The sequence below is a fragment of the Phoca vitulina genome, unplaced genomic scaffold (genome assembly GCF_004348235.1).
Source record: "Phoca vitulina isolate PV1807 unplaced genomic scaffold, GSC_HSeal_1.0 scaffold3, whole genome shotgun sequence".
Taxonomy (NCBI): Eukaryota; Metazoa; Chordata; class Mammalia; order Carnivora; family Phocidae; genus Phoca; species Phoca vitulina.
This window is the reverse complement of record NW_022589706.1, coordinates 2,145,648-2,165,116: the sequence shown is the minus strand read 5'-3', so window position 1 is coordinate 2,165,116 and position 19,469 is coordinate 2,145,648. Positions and strand designations below refer to the sequence as shown.

At 56.8% G+C, this 19,469-nt stretch overlaps 1 protein-coding gene across 1 annotated transcript in view; it reads left to right on the top strand.

Annotated features, from left to right (window-relative positions):
• The window catches only part of WDR1 (WD repeat domain 1), a 42,843-nt gene extending 28,369 nt beyond the window's left edge, over positions 1–14,474 (top strand). The window contains exons 9-15 of the mRNA XM_032399878.1: positions 1,764–1,851; positions 3,331–3,487; positions 4,273–4,360; positions 7,133–7,243; positions 9,990–10,163; positions 11,791–11,935; positions 13,380–14,474. Of these exons, the coding sequence (XP_032255769.1) occupies positions 1,764–1,851; positions 3,331–3,487; positions 4,273–4,360; positions 7,133–7,243; positions 9,990–10,163; positions 11,791–11,935; positions 13,380–13,486 (870 nt within the window). The 3' untranslated portion in view covers positions 13,487–14,474. The remainder of the gene's footprint in view (positions 1–1,763; positions 1,852–3,330; positions 3,488–4,272; positions 4,361–7,132; positions 7,244–9,989; positions 10,164–11,790; positions 11,936–13,379) is intronic.
• The last annotated feature ends 4,995 nt before the right edge of the window (positions 14,475–19,469 follow it).

Below are 19,469 nucleotides of genomic sequence, written 5' to 3'. Positions count from 1 at the left end.
GTTGCTGTCAGCCCACCTGGGCCCGGAAGAGCAGTTTCCCGCGGGCCACCGAAAGCACGGGAGTTACAGGCTGGGCTTCTGTTGCCCCCAGGCCAGCTCGGGGAATCCTGTGGGCTTTTACAGTTAGCAGAAAAGAAACTCCTGTTCCCGCTCCCGCCACAGCACGTGTGCGTGAATCCCAGGGGGTACTTGGTGCTGATCTCACGCTGCAGAGTGTCTGAGCCACGCGTGGGGGCCCAGGAGAAGGCCGGAGTTAGATTAGCAGTTCTCAGCCCCACTGCACGTTGAGATAGAGAAAGGGCTGGATCCCTGGAGAGCCTGAAGGAGGACCGGGAGGCCTTGGAATTGGACTTGCCCCGGAGGGATTTGGTCAGAACCTCTAGGGGTGGCTCTCGCTGTTGGTACTTCTTTAAAACACACCCGGGGATTCTGATGTGTAGCTGGAGCAGTGGTTACAAGCTAGAAGGTCCGTCAGAGTCAGCCGAGAGGGAGCTTGTTCAAACACGGCGGCTGGGTTCGTCTGGGGACATCTGTGGGGCACATGCAAGCTCAGGTTCCTCACAAGTCCCCGGGTGAGGCTGTGGCCCCAGGCAGGGCACATGCATGGAGTCCCCAGGCATCTCCCCGGGTGCAGGTCCTGAGTCCTCAGGATGCGCACGTGGGATGCCCAGTGGGGCCGATCTGGTCTGAGGACCACGCGTTAAGTATCAGGGCTGGTGAACTCTGTCCTAGAAGGAGACATGAGGTCGAAAGGACCCAGTGTGTCTCCTGAGAACTGTGTGAACCTTTCTCGGAAGCTTCTTGCCATGGTGTGGTAACAAGTGGAACCCCGCAGGACGCTTGGGAAGCTCCTGGGGCAAGGCCTGTGCAGAATTGTGCCACCTGGCTGCGGAGCATTGCTGGGAGAGACCAGACAGAGACCTGCCCACCCCAGGCCCCAGGAGCAGTTACAGCGAGGTTACGTGTCCCCCCTAGCAGCGGGGGGCTGGCTGCAGAGGAGTCAGAGGTTTTGGGGGTCAGGGCCCTCTGACAGCTTGGGTGGGGAGCGGCGTGTTGGGGGAGAAGAAACCTCATCAGCCAGGAGTCGAAGCTAGAGTTGTATGTTCCGGTTCTGGGGAGAGAACAGACTGTTAGCACCCCGGGACTGTCTGGGTCTCTCTCTGGGTGGCCGGGAGGTCTCCCTGGGTCCCTGCAGGGCCCGGATGTCCCCCCACCTGCCTCCGTGAGTGAGCATTAGGCCCTCCTGCGACTGATCCCACTAACTGCTGCTTCCACTCCACGGAGGCTCAGCTCGGGGTTGGGGCTCCCCCCCCCCCCCCCCCCCCCCCCGGGAGGGGGCCTTCCCCCCCCCGGGGGCCCCGCCCGGGGGTGGGGCCCCCCCCCCCCCCCGTCTGCCGGACGTGAGCAGCCTTTCCCCCGTTCGGGGCCACTGCCAGGGTCAGTTGCACGGACCAGGCCCTTGGCTCCTGGGGTTTTATTAGATTCCATCCTTGGCCGGGGTTGAGGTTGGGTCCCAGGAGGGGAGGGCTGCATGATGGGGTTTTGCCAGATGGCCAGTCAGCTGGGGAAAAGCAGGCCGCAGCTCATGGAAGGGGGTTTCGGGCACACGGGGGGCTGCAGGATGTCGGCACAGACGTCCGCCACGATGTGGAGGGCCTTCTGCCTCGTCCCCCAGGGGCACAGTCAGTGGAGGGCAGTTGGCAGATTGCAGACACAGGATGGCGTGTTCTCAGCTCACCCTGCCCTGTCCATGTCCTCCGCAGGGTCACAGCAAATCCATCCAGTGTCTGACGGTGCATAAAAACGGTGGCAAGTCCTACATCTACTCCGGGAGCCACGATGGACACATCAATATCCTTTGACTCACAGAGCTGGCTCCAGGGCCGCTGACAGGAGAGGTGGGAGTGTTTTGTCCCCGTTGAGCCAAAGGCCAGGCCAGCCAGGTGGTGGCAGCAGGGCTCCGACCAGCGGGCTGTGTCCATGCTGGGGGCCCCTGGCTCCGTGCTGCAGCCTTGACCCGGTGGGTCACTTCTCTCTGTGTAGCTGTAAGTGGCTGTTCAGCTCTGAATCAAGCTGCTGCCCCCCCCCGGGCCCCTAGTGCTGCCGGATCCCTCTCACAAGCCGTGAGTCAGGAGTCTTAGGATTAAGTAGGACCTAGAACCTGTCAGTATTGTTCCCCTTGTTTTAAAAGTGGAGAACAGAAGCTGAGAATGCTCAAGTGCCTTCCCCAAAGTCACACCGCTTGTCGGCGGCCCCTGGGACTGGAACCACAATCTCCCTTGTGCTGAGGTTCTTTGCGGTCCTGCGAGACTTTCCCTGGAGGCATGTGAAGCAGCCCTTACAGCCCCCGCTCTGTGTGTGGCCTGGGGCCCCCCCTCCTCCCAGGACTGTTGTCTGTGGGGTGCTGGGGTGCAGGCCCACGCTTCCCTGCAGGGCTTTGCGGTTTTCACAAGAGAGCTCCAGCTAGGGAGGCCTCCCCACAGCCCTGGGGTAGGAGGGCAGACACGTCATTCTCTGCTCCATTAAGTGTAAGGAGGGTAGTGTGTGGTGGGGGCTGCATGATAATCAGGGGCAGAGAAGGCTCTAGAATCCGCCCCTTCTGGAGTGGCGTGCAGGTCTGCAGTCACGCCGTCTTCAGCTGCCCTGGAGTGAACTCTGATGCTCAGATAGCTACGTTGCCTTGGGTATCGAGCGCTGGGTCTCCATCACAAGAGCTTGTCGGCCGTGCAGCATACCCGTGGCGCTCGAGAGGCAACAATAATCTTCATTTGAAATGAGATTTTCAGGTGTTTGTGTGAATGAAAAGCCTCCTCACTTAAAGCACCCCTCCCCGCTGAGCACCTCCCGCTTGCAGTGTGTAAACCAGCCCAGCCAGGGTGGGTCAGCCCCGGCGGCACCTGGCTGGCCACCCTCTGAGCGGGGAGGCACAGCCAGCCTCCTGCTGACGGTCACGGGCTTGACGGCACGCTGCAGGACACAGGGCGGCGTGGGCTCGGTGGCGCGGCGCCGCAGTGAAGAGCTGTCCCCTCGCTGCGGGAGCCCGCCGCCGCCGGGTTGTGGTCCGTGTGCACCGCTGGCCAGCGGGGACCCGCACACTTCCATGCCGGCTGCTGCAGGGGGTCCAGCCGGACTGCTCATCGCTCGGCGTGTCCTCAGTGGCCCGCTGTCACCAGAACGTTCTGGAATTCGGACTTAGACTTGCCATAGACGTCCCCTCAGGCCCTGTGCTCCCCGTCCCACATACGCTGTCCCGAAGGAGGGACGGCCAGGCATCCCCGGTGGGGCCTGCGCCGTGTCCTGGAGGCGGCTTTTCCTTAACCGCCGCCCCACATTACTGGGATTCAGAGACGGGGGAGAATGACGCCTTCGCCGGGAAGGGCCACACGAACCAGGTGTCCAGGATGACGGTGGACGAGTCCGGGCAGCTGGTTAGCTGCAGCATGGACGACACGGTGCGGTACACCAACCTCACGCTGAGGGACTACAGGTGAGGGCTGCCGGGGGCCCGGGTCCACAGTGCACCCTGGAAGAGGGGCCCTCCGCCCACACTGCTTCCGGCCCTTGGCCCTCGATGGCACTCTGCTCTTCTCACTGCTCCCCCTGACTACTGTACCGGGCTCTCGGCCGGGGGCCGGGTGACAGTCCAGTGGCCCACGTGGACGGTGAGCTGTGTAGACTCTGCCTGGGAAGCCAGGCGCAACGTCTCAGCCCAGATGCCCTCCCAGACCCCACACTTGGCCCAGTCACAGGGGATTTTCCTTCGTTTACTCTTTTCAAGAAGTTTTTGTGTGTGTGCAAGATTTTCCAGGGCGTGTTTTCACAGCATTAGCCAAAAACGAAGACCTGATTTTCATCTGTGGAAGTATCCGATTCTTCAGAAGAGTCACCCTGCTGAGCAGAGTGGCTGTGACCGTGGGAGTGGGAGGTGGGCTTGGTTCTATCTGTACCCAGGGATCGCCAGGGTCTATGGCCAATGGACGCAGGACGAGAGCAGGATGGGGTCCCCCAGGGCGGTCCATGGGCAGTCCTCAGGTAACAGAGACGGGAGCCCCCTGCCCCTAGCCCCTGCGTGATTTCTGATCTCTTTCCCTGGAGCCGGGGGCCCTTTCTCACTGGTCCCAGGTTTTAGCTCATGGCTCCGTCTGTGTGGATGGACTAGCATCTCTGCTTCCTGCCCCCGGAACTGCTGTGGGTGTGCGGTGAGTGTGTGCTTAACCCGCACGCCGAGCCCCCATGAGGTGGACATAACACGTTTTCCCTTGTCTGCACCAGTGGGCAGGGAGTTGTGAAGATGGACGTCCAGCCCAAGTGCGTGGCTGTGGGCCCCGGAGGCTACGCTGTGGTCGTGTGCATCGGGCAGGTATGGTCTGCTTCGGTGTGGCGGGGAGGACGGGCAGGGCGGCAGAGCGGGACTGGCGGGCCGCGGCGTCTGACCTCCGACCTCCCCTGGCCTCCCATGCGGCGGGAGCTCTGATACGTGTCTGTCCGAGCCCCGCGTGCACGCCTGTTGGCTCCGTCCGCAGGCCTCCCGGGTAGCACAGGGTCCTCCCCATTCTGCAGACACGGAGACAGGCACAGGGGCGTAAGTTGCTTGCCCAGGGTCTGCGGCTGTCGGGCCTCAGCCTCCCCGTGTGCCCATCAGCCCGGGGGGCCTGCCGGGGGTGCAGCCCTGAGGCCTGAAGCTGTGTGATCCGCGCATGCTCCTCACTGTCTGTGAGCTCTGCTTTTCTCCTCCCTGGCAGCTCACAGAGGGGCTTGTGAGGCTCCTTGCAGCGATGCACCTTCCTTTCCTGAGCGGGGCCGAGGTGCAGTGATCTGGTGACTTCCCCAAGGCCGCACGATGGCCGGGGCGCCGGGACAGAATGGCATTAGGTATCCCAGTTCTGCGGCCTGGCTTCTCATTCAAGACAGGTCACCCATACACCTTTTCTTTTGGAATTTCTGGAACAAAGCGCCCTTGATCGAGACCCTGGCGTGACCCACTTCCTACCAGGCTCTGCTCCGGCGCAAGCGGCGTCTCTCAGCAGACCGGGGCATCCCGGCGTGTAGATCAGGGAGGGCAGGTGTGACTGAGCCCCCGACGGCAGGAGAGAAAACCCTGGTAAAGGCAGCTGCCGTTCGGGGTCCCCCGCCCCTCCTCCATCCTGCTCACTTAAGTGCTTCTGGGAGAACGGTTTTCTGCGTGTCCTAGATAGCAGGAACTTCTGTCAGCAGCCTGGGTGGTCGGTGGGGGAACAACAGGCATGAACTGCGTGGAGAGCCATGGCGGGGGGGGGGGGGGGGGCGGGGGGGAGGGGGGGGGAAAGGCGGCCTTCTAGAAGCACGGGTGGGCCTGGGCTGCGGCTCCGTGGGGTGCGCTCCGTGTCTCCAGGCCTCAGTTTCCTGTCGGTGGAGGGCAGTCCTGACAGGCCTTCCTCTGAGGCTCATAGCGGGGCTTGCACAAAGGAGGGTCAGAGAGGGGCCAGCCTGGTGCCGCGCTGGGGAGGGGTGGGGGAGTGCAGGATTGTTCTGTGATGTGCCACTGCTACCCAGCCTCCCTGCCCCCCTCCAGGTAGGAAGCTTCCGTAGAACTCCTCACTGCAGGTCAGAGGGTCAGCAGAATGTGCTGGAAGGGAAACAGGTTCAAGTCTCACGTCTTGGGCAAGTTTTGGCAAATGCTTGTGCCCCTAGTCCTTACTGGTCAGATAGGTACGTCCACTTCCTGAGTCGGGCAGATGGCAGGTGAGGGTTTCTCAGGCTGCGTTTTCAGTGGTGGGTCTTAGGGTGCGGCCACCTGTCCACCTGTCCTCTTCCCCCAGCCCCCGCCCCACAGTACACGCAGAAGTGGAGGCCACTGCACAGTGGGGGCAGGGGCCGGCCTGCCCTTTGTGGGGCAGCTGGTAGCTTGGGCAGGGGTGCCGTGGGATGAAGCCAAAGCCGTCACAAATCTAGGCCATGCTGTCTGGGAGCAGTCCGGGAGCTAGAAGCAGGAGGGGTAGCAAGGGGCGCGTGGGGGTGGAGGGCGCAGAGGGTCCCCGTGTACAGAGGGCCTCTTGTGAGCACCAGAGGGCAGAAGTTACTGCGTGGGAGCCAGGGGGCCCAGACGCGAGCCCCAGCTTGGTTTTGAGAGTTATAATGGTACCCCATTTTCTCGTCCGTGTGGGGGTGGGGCGGCGATCTTGCCGTCTCCAGGGGCGGGCTGTGTGCCCCACTCTCAGCGAGGCCCGTGTCTCGGGCTCAGCGGACCTTAGCTGCTACTTTTATTTGCCTTTATTAGGGACTTTATTTACCCTGAACGTCGGATTCCAGCTTTGTGATGTGCAGGCACCGTTAGGTTCTTCTACCCTGGGAAGCTGAGCTGAGGCTCAGGACGGAGCTGTCCCCACAAGCAGTAGGCGGCCGAGCCAGGATCAAACCCCGCAGGGCCCTCAGTAGGGCCTGGACACCTGGGCACTCAGGCCCAGCTGGGGTGGAGCCCTGCACAGGGCTCGCTGCGCTGCAGTCCGGCCGCCTTGCTGTGCACCATCTGTCCTGTTCTGCCCGCTGCCTGGGCCAGCTCGTGCTCTGGGGGGAGGCCGGTTGGGAGCGAAGAGCTTCTGTGGACCTGGGGCCTAGCTGTGCTCTCTGCTCGCTGGCGCCCCCACCTGGGACCCCGTTTTTGTGTGGAAGACGGGTACCAACACTGCCCCCCAGCTGTGCGAGACGCTCACACTAGCGCACGTGGATGTCCCCGTGCTCCAGGTCGGTGCGGAGGGGCTTTCTTTGGACCTGGGATTTCAGAACTTAGACTCCGGCGTGTCCTGTTCGTTCCCAGTGTTGCTCTAGAGCCCTGCTCTTCCAAATGCTTGCGTCCCTTGAACCTCAGGAGAAAGCCGTTCGGCAGAGCTCCTGTGGAACTGTGTAACAGGAGGATGGAAAGTTCTGGCGTCAGATGGCTTCCCGAGAAGCCGGCGCGCGTGGTGACCGTGACAGCAGCCTATAGTTACGATGCTGTGACTAGCAAGAGTCACAGCCCCCAGCGGCTGATGAGGGAGGAAGCACAATGCAGGGTCACAGGGCCCCCGCCCCCAGCAAGCTTCGAGACGGGGCCCAGAGCGGGGCCGAGCGGTCTGTCCCCGGCCTCTGCACCCTGACTGCTGCCTGTGATTTTCAGATCGTCCTGCTCAAGGATCAGAAGAAGTGCTTCAGCATCGACAGCCCCGGCTACGAGCCCGAAGTGGTGGCGGTGCACCCCAGCGGTGACACGGTGGCTGTCGGGGGCACGGTGAGTCTCCTGTCCCTCATGTCCCCTGCCCCCGGCTGTCGGGGCGGTTTGGGGGTGACACAGGCTGGGTGAGTATGGAGTGTCCCAAGGCAGATAGGGAAGTGGTGGGGGACCAAGGGCCCGGGCAGCGGGTGGGGGCTGGGCTGGGGAGCGCACAGCAGGGGGACCGCTGGGCCGTCAACCACGTGAATGCATGGGGCACGCGTGACTTAGCGTGTTGCGAGAGGACCAGCACGGGTGAGCTGGGCTGGCGGGTTGTAGGTGGGAGGAGCATGACAAGATCGCTAGCCCGTGCGAAGCAGCACTAACCCGATGGGTTCAGGGTTTTCCCTCAGTGCTGACGTCTGTGGTGCTCCTGCCCCCCTAAACCTAGAGCCGCGGGGGCCCGGTGGTCCCTGCCTGCCAGGCCGAGTCCTGCGTGCTTTACAAACCGGCTCCCTCCGCCCCGTCCGGCCCCGGGGGGCTCAGGTGCCCTGATGAAGGAGCTCCGCAGCCGAGATGGCAGACCTCCGCGCCCCCAGGGAAGGGCGCCAGTGTCGGGCAGTGCCAGCCGTGCTGAGGGCCAGCTGCCCCCCAGAGGCCCACGGCCGATCTCGCAGAGCCGGCGTGAGGGCTGAGGAAAGGCTGGTCTGCGGGCAGGGCTTTGCCCAGTAGCTGGCCCGTGGGACGCGTCAGCTCGGCACCGGCCACTCCACTTGCCCCCCAGCCTCAGAAGTGGTTCTTGCTGCCCGCCCTTCCAGCCCGGAGGGGGACCAGCCAGGTCAGGGTGCCTGCCCGAGCGGGTGAGGGAGCCCCCTGTCACGGCCACAAGCTCTTCCTTCCCCCAGGAGCCCGTGGGCACGGCGTCGAGCCCCCACTGCCCACAGAGAGCAGAGCTTGTCAGCCCCTGCACTGTAGCTCTTCCTCTGTGTTGCCATCCTCGGGGGCTGTAAGACCCGTGGACTGCCCTGGTGTTCACAGACGAGTAAGCTGTGTCCCGTGTGTGTGTGTGTGGCGGCCCCTGCGTGGGGGCTGCATCCCCTCCTGCCCAGCAGCCCCACCGCCTCCCACAGGGTTCCCGTTGGCCCTGCTCTCCTGCATGCTCGGCCCGGACACCGTCCCTGTAGGCCCGCACCCCGCAGTGCTGGCGGTCCCTTCTGGGCCTGTCACCCCTTTCCCAGGTACCTGCCCTCTGGCATGTTTTGAGAAACAGCCTTCCTTTTTTTAGGGAAGAGTTCACAGCTGTGGTCCTGGGGCAGGAGGTCCAAGTCAGACGTGGGGTTTGAACCTGGTGTTCCCCCTTGCACAGCATAGCACCATGCCCTGCTTACTAGGCCTTTACCTCTTTTCACTTAAGAAGAGAGATGGCTGTCTCATCGTCCCCTCAGTTCCCACCTCAAGGTCTTGGCAGCTTTCGTCTTCCCTGATTGTCTGCCAGCCCTGGGCCTGTGAATCTCTGTGATCACACAGGACACGTCTCTGTTTACCCCAAGTTTCCCCATTGTCCCCCACGCTAGTAGTCTTCATTTATTTTAATGACATTCCAGCAAGTGGCTGTCCCATCACGTAGTTAGCCTGCTGGTGGGCGTTGTGCCGTGTGCCCTCCTCTGACGTCCTCTGTGCGGTCTGCGAGCGTAGCCATTTCCTTCCTTGCGATGCCTCCATGTGGGCGGTATACCCCCAGGACCCGCACTGCGGGCAGGCGTCAGCTGGGCTTGTCCCGTGAGCTCAGAAACCCTGCCGGGGTCGGGCAGGGCTTTCCTCCTGCGTTAGAGGCGGGGCCAGGGCCGTGTCGTGCACAGAGCTGGGACACCTTGGATCATGTTCGCCGCTCAGCTGCCCTGAGAGGGCGGCTGGTCCTTGATCTGCCTCCCAGGGCAGCCTCGGGCAGCCGCAAGGACACCACCTCTCCCAGTTCCTTCTGTCTGTCCATCCATGCCACAGGGATTCCTTCCACCGTGTGTGACCCTTCTCAGGCCCAAGTCCTGGACAAGTCTCTGGAGGCATGAAATCGGGGAGGGGGGTCCCTGGCCTGGAGGGCAGGTGCCCAAGATGTGTCCCCTGGCTGGGCTCCAGAGCACGGGCGGAACTGTCAGCAGAGATGTGCAGACAGCCCTCAGAGGCTCCCGCCGAGGAGAGCTGGGTAGGGCCAGGCACTTGGGCATCTCATGGGCATCCCAGGCTCAAGGACCCCTGGGGCAGTTGAACAGCCCATGGACTAGGTGGCCCCTGCCATCTGAAAGAGCAGGTGTGCCTCCTCTGTGAAGAAGCACCTGGGTCACGACAAGGAGGGGGAGCTCGCTAGGAGACAGCCGGTTGGACAGAGGGGGGCTTGGTCAGAGTGAGTCGGTGCCTGAAGGAACCTCCTGGGCGCTGGGAAGGGCCCTGTGGGTACGGAGCACAGGGGGCAGGCAGTGGCCGGAGGGGACAGAGCCAGACCAGGGGCCCTAACGTGTGTATAGGTAGTTCTCAGAGTTTGCCCTGCGTTAGAACTTACTGGAGCGTTTATGAAAAGAGGCAGAGTCCTGAACACCCAAACACCCAGAAGCAGAAGTGGGGGCGCCTAGCACTCGGCATTTTAATTACCTTCCTGAGTAATTCTTCCCACTAAGCTGAGTACGCGTGGGAGCTGCTGAACGGTTTTCGGGAGGGTGTCGGGAGAGCGTGCGTAAGGGTGTCAGGAGGGCGTGTGCGTGTGCGTGCCTGTGTGTGCTCCCGCCGTGGTGCACGTCGGGAAGTGACCCAGTGCCCCTCTGTCCTCCTGCAGGACGGGAATGTCCGCTTGTACTCCATCCTGGGCACCACGCTGAAGGACGAGGGCAAGCTCCTGGAGGCCAAGGGCCCCGTGACCGATGTGGCGTATTCCCACGATGGCGCTTTCCTAGCCGTGTGCGATGCCAGCAAAGTGGTCACGGTCTTCAGCGTCGCGGACGGCTACTCGGTGAGTGGGCAGGCGGGGCGGCTCTGTCCCCGTGTTGGGCAGTGTGGAAGGCGAGGGGTGTGGGGGCGGCCGTGGCTTCTCTCCCCTGTTCTCATCAGCCCAGCAGTCGCATGAGACCATGAGACCACTGGCTTCCTTGTTCTCAGAGCTGAATGATGTGAGACAAGGAGACACACTGTCGTCCAGGGTCTCGTGGTTTTGTGGGTGACGTAGAACACTTGCCAGAAAGTTAGGGCCCTGGGTGGCAGCGAGGCTTGCTGTGAAGGCAGGCTGATTGGTTCACCTGGGCTGCCTGGCTAAGTGACTTCCTGGCTTCTTCTCTAAGGGCCGAGACTAGATTTTCTTCTTGAGTCTCACTGCTGTTTAAGTCTCACGAAGATGAGCGCGGATCATTCCAGCACCGCCTCACGTGTGGGGGGCGCTGGGCAGTGGGCTGGCGAGGGCAGACCAGGGTGCAGAGGCACCTGGGCATGGGAGGACAGCCGAGGGCCAAGAGCGATCCATTGCCCCAGTTCACAGACAGGAGACTGAGCTTTGTTAGGGGTTCCGTCACTTGCTGGGTGTGGCCAGAGCGGGGGCACAGGATGGCAGGTCTCCGGTCCCCAGGCCCTGTACCACGCCAGCCCCCCAGCACTTGAATGGTTTTGGAATGCAGCAGAGGTGAAAGAATTTACCACCTAGGTTTTGCCGTTATCCATCCGATAATCTTAATTCTGGGTGCACTTAAATTACAGGCATCTGTACACTTCCCCGTAAATACTTGGGCTTATATGTGAACTGGAGTTGAGTCTTTTTTTAGTCTGTCTGCTGCTACGGTGTTACTTCTGACAAAAGGCTTTGGACATAAAGCCTGTAATCAGGACCTCCATCGACAGGACACCCCACCTCCCAGGGGATTTCCTTCTGCTCCCTCGCCACATTTCTCAGATTTTGTGTTTATCTCATTTTTAGTGGTTTCATGTATTTACAACAGAAGTCTTGCGACGGCATGCTAAGTAGGCGGTCCACAGGGTGGGATCGACACAGCACAGAACAGGCAAACTTGAAAAGGAAAATCATCGTCAAGTCGACCTTTTCTTAGGGTTTAAGAAAATGGAATGCCCTGAAGAGAAAGCATTCCTACGGTGTCAGGAAAGTGCTAGTCCTCCAGCTTGCAGGTCCGTCCAGCCCCCCGCCCCAGGCGGCGGAGTAGCGAGTAGTGGGCAGGTGTGTGGGGAGGGCCGGCGGCCTCCCTCTGCTGCCTGAACCTTCCCTGAGCACCACCTGCCCGAGGCAGGGCCTCCTCGAGCCTTCGTGTCTGCGTTGCGCTGAGCCCTGGCTGGGCCGAGGCTCCATGAAGGAGAGCACACGCACCTAGCGCCTCGGGGGACGGAGGCCGTTCGGGGCCCCGGGGGCACAGTGGTTGCTGCCCGACGCTGGGCCGTGCGGGGCCGTACCCTCCTGGGCCTCATCACAGAGCAGTGGGCACCTGGGCTCCCGTGAGCCCTCCGTGAGGCGTGCACGGTGCCTGGCAGAGCGTGCTGCATCGGCGTCGGCCCTCGCGGTGGTCGCTGGGGGCAGGGGAGATGACACGCGCCCCTCTGGCCTGAACCCTGACCTACCACCTCTGTTTTCAACCTGCAACTAGGAGAACAACGTTTTTTACGGACACCACGCGAAGATCGTCTGCCTGGCCTGGTCACCAGACAACGAGCACTTTGCCTCCGGTGGCATGGACATGATGGTGTACGTCTGGACCCTAAGTGACCCTGAGACCAGGGTCAAGATCCAAGGTGACTCTCGATCCCGCCTCGGCTCCCCAGGCGGCCCCAGAGAGGCTCTCCCCAAGCCCGAGTGTCCCATCTGTGCTTCTGGGGAAGTCACCCCCGAGGGGCATGGCTCTCATTCTGCCGGCCCCCGCTAGACACGCAGAGGGATTGACGATGCGCATATTCCCCGCGGGAGAGCAGGTGGTCTCCATTCACCGGGCACGCGCCTTAGCACACCGGGTCCCTCTTGACATCTCTTTCTCAGCCCGTCGGGTTTCCATAACAAGTACCGCAGACTGGGCAGCTTATAAACCACAGAATTATTGCTCACAGTTCGGGAGGCTGAAGTCCCAGATAGGGGGTGGCATGGCTGGGGCGTTGGGGAGCTCTTCTGGGCCAGAGACTTCTCACTGGGCCCCACTCTGCGGGGCCTCTTTAATAAGCCACTGATCCCATTCGTGCTCGCAGCTCTTCCAAGGCCCTACCTCCTGATACCACGGCCTTGGGCGTGAGGTTTTTGGTGTACAATTTTGAGGGGCAGACACAAACATTCAGACCACGGCACTTTCCCATCCCCCGCCCCACCCCCTAAATTAAACTGCTGATCAGGTTCTCTCTCCACGACGGGCAGCGTCCAGTAGGAGTGTAATGGAGCCTCCTGTGGACTTCCTGTGTTTCTAGCAGCCTTGTTTAAAAAAACAGATGAAATTATTGTTAATAAGTTTTATTTAGTCCAACATATTTTTTCTAAATGTGGCAATAGCTCGCTTCAAGGGCTCTGTAATCACACATGCCTCATGGCCCTAGGAGGGACCGTGTCTGTCCAGGGTAGATCTGAAATTCTCCTGTCCTGGTGTCACCCCCCAGCCAGATGGGAGGGCCCAGTGGGAGGTGGCCCAGAACAGATTCACCTGGGCCCCCTGCTCTGTGAGGTTTGTACTAGGACCCACCCAGTCCGTAGAGTAGAGGCAGGAAACTGGGGAGGACTGTGGTCACCCCTGGTGCACCTCTCACAGAGGGGGGCCCGGGGCCCCGCGGGTGTTTCTCAGGGTATTCTGGTCACCAGTCCACCTCTTAGAGAGGTTTCTCCGCCTTTATTCACTGCCCCCGCCCCCCGCCCATTTTATTACTGCAGATACACCAGGAAGCTGTTTGTGTATTGTCTGTATTGTTGCTTTATGCATAAAAAGGAACAGACTTTTACTCCCTTGGGGGAGGAGCAGTTCTGACTCCCAGGGGACATTGTTGGTTGTCAGGACAGCCCCCGTGTCTGGGAGGGACCGCAGGGATGCCGGCTTGAGATTGCCTGCAGCCACCTTCCACGTTGCAGACGCTTGCCCTTCGGTGAAGAGGGACGGGGTCAGGTTCTCGGCCGTTGTCGCTGTTGGCACAGCCTGTGCCCTGCTCGTCGCGTGAGGTGTTGGGGGAGCAGAGGGGCTTCCCCTCAGAACGCCCTCTTTCTCCCCAGATGCGCACCGGCTCCACCACGTGAGCAGCCTGGCCTGGCTGGACGAGCACACGCTGATCACGACCTCCCACGACGCCTCTGTCAAAGAGTGGACAATCACCTACTGAGGAGCGCCCTCCTCTGTCCGGACCGAATCAGGGACTCGAGCTTCACCGCCGCAGAACACGTCGTTTCTCTCAATGTTTCTGTCCTGCGCCCCCACGCCCCGCCCCGCTCAGGAGGGAGGGGCCTTGCGCGGGTACCCTCGGCTCCGCAGGGTGCTCTGTACACGTCCCTCTGAAAGCTTTAGACAGTGACAGTTTGCACATGAAAAATAAAGCAAGCACTTAAACACCGTGTGGAGCGTAACTCAAACCCACCACCCTCCCCGGCCCGAGCGCAGAACATTCCGGAGGCAGAGCCTCGAAAGCACACAGCCCCGCCCCGCGGCTCCTGCTGTCTGTCGGGAGGCTGCGGTTGGGGGCCGCCCCCTCCCCGCGGACCCCCTCCCCGCGGAGCGCCCCGCGCTGGCGGGCGCGGGTCTGTGCAGAGCAGGGGCCCCCCGGGCCGGAGCGCGCGCCCCGCCGTGCGATCGCCCCCGCGGCGGACGGGTGCACCCGCGTGAACCTTGGATTCGCTGTCCGTTGTCGTGCTTGATTTTAAGAATGGAATTGTGGGAGTTCTGTTTTTTGTTTTTCCCCCCTTTTTACTGTATCTTAACTGTTGCCTGTCCGTGTTTACCGGCCAGCGCGCCGCCGCCGCCGCCGCCGGGTGTTCGGAGCCCGGTCCGCCGGACCCTGGGGTCTCGGCCCCCGTTTTGCTCTCCTGCTTTGATGTGTTCCTGTCTGTCTGTCCCCCTTCTGCCCCCAAGAGCAAAGGTTAATTTAAAGGCAGAGGTGACGTCACTGTAACCTAACCTGTCATGGTTTTCACCTTTTTTTTTTTTCAGTGCAGAAATTAAAAGTAAGTATAAAGCACGGTGATTTGTAGTTTTTTTGCGTGTGTTGGAATTCCTGGTAAATGTTGGCTGAGAGCAATCGCTCCCTTTGCACTTGTGAAAACACTTGAGCGCTTTAAGAGATAAGACCAAGAAGTGATTAAATGTCTTTCTCGTCACTGTGGATGACTGACTTTGTGTGGTGGGGGGCCGTGGGGGGGCGGCATGGAACGCTGTGCGGACCCGAGTGGCTTCTCCCCGGCCTGCAGCCTCAGGGGGAGACAGTTCAGGACCCCGGATTGCTGGATCACCCGGTGGGGGAAGAGAAGCCCCAGGGAAGGGGCGGGCACTTCTGGGTCAAATTGCTGGGTGACCTGGGCCATCTCACCTCCCTTCTCTGGGCCTAAACTTGTTCATTTGTAAAGTGAAAACATTGGACCAGATGATCCCTAGATCCCACCTGATTCTCAAGTTCTGGGGCAGTGGGTGACCTTTCTAGCACTGCCTTCAAAAGTAAGGAATGACATGCGTGTAGCATTGAAAAACACTACATTTCCAAACATTCCTATTAATCGTGAAAGATGATCTTGGCTAGAAAGACAACACTGTAAAGGTGTCTAAATACGCAGTCCTAATAAAAAATATTTTCTCCCTTCTGGTTTCATCTTACTGCTTCCACAGTTCATGTATGAAAACAGACCTAAGAAAGGAAAAGAGAATTAAGTGTTACTCTGTAATATATCTAAAAGCTGGGGCCACTGCAGAACAGAGTCCAGATAAGTGCTTCATTCCTGTGTATTTGGATTGGGGACAAGCTACTTCTCATCTCACATCCGTGGGGAAATGGCAAATTATTCACTAAACAGTGAAGATTGATTTGGGTACCAATCTGAAAAAATAAGATTGCTTACTTGTCCTTATGCCAAACTAAATTAAAAGTAGGTCCAAGTTTTTAATTTTAAACAATGGAGTTAAAAGTGTATCGAAGCAGGGGAAAAAAACCCACAGTAAACAAATTGTTAAAACATGGCAAATAGCATACTTTTCTACACATGCTAAGCCAAAGGATGTGTATGTTTTAATGCTCAGCATAATTTTCTTTGAGCACACGGGATTTTTCAAATGCAAATTTGTCCATACTTGGGACAGTTTTCAAAATCTATGATAGAAAACTAAGTGATAGAATAATGCATATAAAGTGACCACATTTATGGAAAAAGACCACAGGTTTGGATCTTTCAAACCAACGCTTTTAGGTTGATAAGGGCCCGGAGCTGGGAGGCAGGAGGGCGCCCAACAGCCAGCCAGGGGCCCACCTCCCTCAACTCCACTCTTCACTAGGGCTTTTTTGTTGTTGTTGTTATGTTAATCACCATACATTACATCATTCGTTTTTGATGTAGTGTTCCATGATTCATTGTTTGCGTATAACACCCAGTGCTCCATGCAGAACGTGCCCTCTTTAATACCCATCACCGGGCTAACCCATCCTCCCACCCCTCTCCCCTCTAGAACCCTCAGTTTGTTTTTCAGAGTCCATCATCTCTCATGGTTCGTCTATCCCTCCGATTTCCCCCCCTTCATTCTTCCCCTCCTGCTATCTTCTTTTTTTTTTTTTTTTTAAACATATATTGCATTGTTTGTTTCAGAGGTACAGATCTGTGATTCAACAGTCTTGCACAATTCACAGTGCTCACCATAGCACATACCCTCCCCAATGTCTATCACCCAGCCACCCCATCCCTCCCACCCCACCCCCCACTCCAGCAACCCTCAGTTTGTTTCCTGAGATTAAGAATTCCTCATATCAGTGAGGTCATATGATACATGTCTTTCTCTGATTGACTTATTTCGCTCAACATAATACCCTCCAGTTCCATCCACGTCGTTGCAAATGGCAAGATTTCAATTTTTTGATGGCTGCATAATATTCCATTGTATATATATACCACGTCTTCTTTACCCATTCATCTGTTGAAGGGCAGCTTGGCTCTTTCCACAGTTTGGCTATTGTGGACATTGCTGCTATAAACATCGGGGTGCACATACCCCTTCAGATCTCTACATTTGTATCTTTGGTGTAAATACCCAGTAGTGCAATTGCTGGATCGTAGGGTAGCTCCATTTTCAACTTTTTGAGGAACCTCCATACTGTTTTCCAGAGTGGCTGCACCAGCTTGCATTCCCACCAACAGTGTAGGAAGGTTCCCCTTTCTCCGCATCCCCGCCAACATCTGTCGTTTCCTGACTTGTTCATTTTAGCCATTCTGACTGGTGTGAGGTGGTATCTCATTGAGGTTTTGATTTGGATTTCCCTGATGCAGAGTGATGTTGAGCACTTTTTCATGTGTCTGTTGGCCATTTGGATGTCTTCTTTGGAAAAATGTCTGTTCGTGTCTTCTGCCCATTTCTTGATTGGATTATTTGTTCTTTGGGTGTTGAGTTTGAGAAGTTCTTTATAGATTTTGGATACTAGCCCTTTATCTGATCTGTCATTTGCAAATATCTTCTCCCATTCTGTCGGTCATCTTTAGGTTTTGTTGACTGTTTCGTTTGCTTTGCAAAAGCTTTTTATCTTGATGAAGTCCCAATAGTTCATTTTTGCCCTTGCTTCCCTTGCCTTTGGCGATGTTTCTAGGAAGAAGTTGCTGTGGCTGAGGTCGAAGAGGTTGCTGCCTGTGTTCTCCTTTAGGATTTTGATGGACTCTTGTCTCACATTTAGGTCTTTCAACCATTTTGAGTCTATTTGTGTGTGTGGTGTAAGGAAATGGTCCAGTTTCATTCTTCTGCATGTGGCTGTCCAATTTTTCCAACATCATTTGTTGAAGAGACTGTCTTTTTTCCATTGGACATTCTTTCCTGCTTTGTCGAAGATTAGTTGACCAAAGAGTTGAGGGTCCATTTCTGGGCTCTCTGTTCTGTTCCATTGATCTATGTGTCTGTTTTTGTGCCAGTACCATACTGTCTTGATGATGACAGCTTTGTAATAGAGCTGGAAGTCCGGAATTGTGATGCCACCAGCTTTGCTTTTCTTTTTCAACATTTCTCTGGCTATTCGGGGTCTTTTCTGGTTCCATACAAATTTTAGGATTATTTACTAGGGCTTTTTAAAGCAGAATTTGAGTTTGGCCCACAATCCCTACTCGAGGAGGAGACCTTCGTACAGCACCTTGTGACTCTAAGGGAGAGTGGGGGCCACTTCCAGGCAGAGGTGATTAAGGGCTCTGTGTATCCATCTCAGCCCCTACCCCTGACTTGGGAGGTCACATATTCCAGAAAGGCTTGGCTGCCGATGGAGGGGGCTCACCAGACCTGCAGAGTGTGGCGTGAGCACCAAGTAAACCCGTATTCCAGAGCCTATCCCAAGCTGACTTTCCACAGAAACAAGAAAGAATGGCCTGCACATCCGGGCTGTTAGTGTCTACAACTGTATTCATCAGTTTCCACGTCTGTGAGATGGGGGTAATAATGGGTCATGTAGGGATCCTGTGAGATACTCCAGGTAAAGCCTAAGTCAGGGTTTGGGCCACAGTAAATGCGATAAACGTGAGCCATGATTGTAGATGTAGAAGGAAGTTTGCTAAAACTAAGTAACATACAGTAGTTATCACTGAATGCAGGACACAAAATAAGTTTCCATCTGATGATAACATACAGCACATTGTGACCTGTGCCTTAGAAGGAGCATCTCAGGAAGGAAATCGGGGCAGGCTTCCTGGAGTAGGTGGTCTCTTGAAGCTGGGGAGGAGGCTTTCAGAAAGCCAAACAGGAATCAGGTTGTGACATTCCTGAAAAATATACAAGAGTATTTAATACCATCTAATGTTATTGCTTGGATTCATTCATTTGTCCATTCTATGGAGATAAGTATAAACCTCACATTCTTTAATACAAAAATCTTTTTTTTTTTCTATTCTTGCATTAAGTCCTAGATTTCTGTGACAATGCTGTTTTCTGATTTACTGCTGACTATCATAATCCTGTATAAAATCAGTAGTTAGCAGCTACTAGGAAATAGAACCTGAGACGGAAAGTTGGTTTCATGGGTTTACTGTAAGCCAGGATTGCGAGGGGTGCAGGGCACAGAAAATCTCGGGAGAGGATGCAGAAACAGCATTGACATATAGCTTTCCCCGCTATCCGAAAGGACAGTGCACCTGTGAAACTTGTCTGGAGCCCAAATGGCCAAAAGCAGAGAAGCAGTTACCATTAATCTCTCCGGAAAATTCTGCAGCATTCCCAGACCTCCAAATAAAACCTCCTTAGGCTTTTCTGATCCTTAGGACGCACCTTGCTAACTAACGGATGCACACAACAGGTGGAGGTGAAGCCGGGATGCTCGCACACAGTTCAGAGCTCGCGGCTCCACGCGGAGATGCCGAGTGTAGTTCCCGCGGAAGACGCTGGGGGCGCCACTCCCGGCCCGGTGCGCCCTGCCTCCCTTTGCTTTTCACCATTTTGCATAAAAGTGAAAATCCTCTTTGGATTTCTTTCAGTTCGTGAAAATGGGTACTAATGTAGGTCTTTCGTAAAAGCGAAGGGGCACAGCGCAAAGTTTGGAACAGCGAGGGAAACCTGTATGTACGTATGTGCTCTCCACTGGTTGCGGTGGAGGTTTGGGGCCGAGTTACGGGGCCGAGTTACCGTCCTGCTCTTACCTGACGAGGTAAAGACCTAGTCACCACAAAAGTGTTCTTGCTAGGGGGCTCATAATTGATTAATTTACCATCGATTCTTCATTTCTTAACTTATTATTTTAAATAATTAAAAGCAATACTTTTGTTAACTATGAATAAATATTGATATAAATTAATATTGTTAATACAATTAATTCTTAACCAATAACTGACTAATTTTAAAAGGAAAAAAGAACCTTGGAAACATTGACCCCAACAGGTGCCGAGACTTTAGAAATCCCACGTCAAGATGGGGTGCAGATGAAAAAAATTTTTTCTTGCCTGAGCCAGACTAGCTCCAGTGACCCTACACTGGGCCTTTTAATTTGGATTCTGTGGCATTTTGTAATCGTGTATCTGATCTAGTACCTTCCACACCCTAATTTATAAAAACAAAAAAAGAAAAGAAAGAAAGAAAAAGAAGAAAGAAAGAAAGAAAGAAAGAAAGAAAGAAAGAAAGAAAGAAAGAAAGAAAAAGAAAGAAAGGAAGAAAGGAAG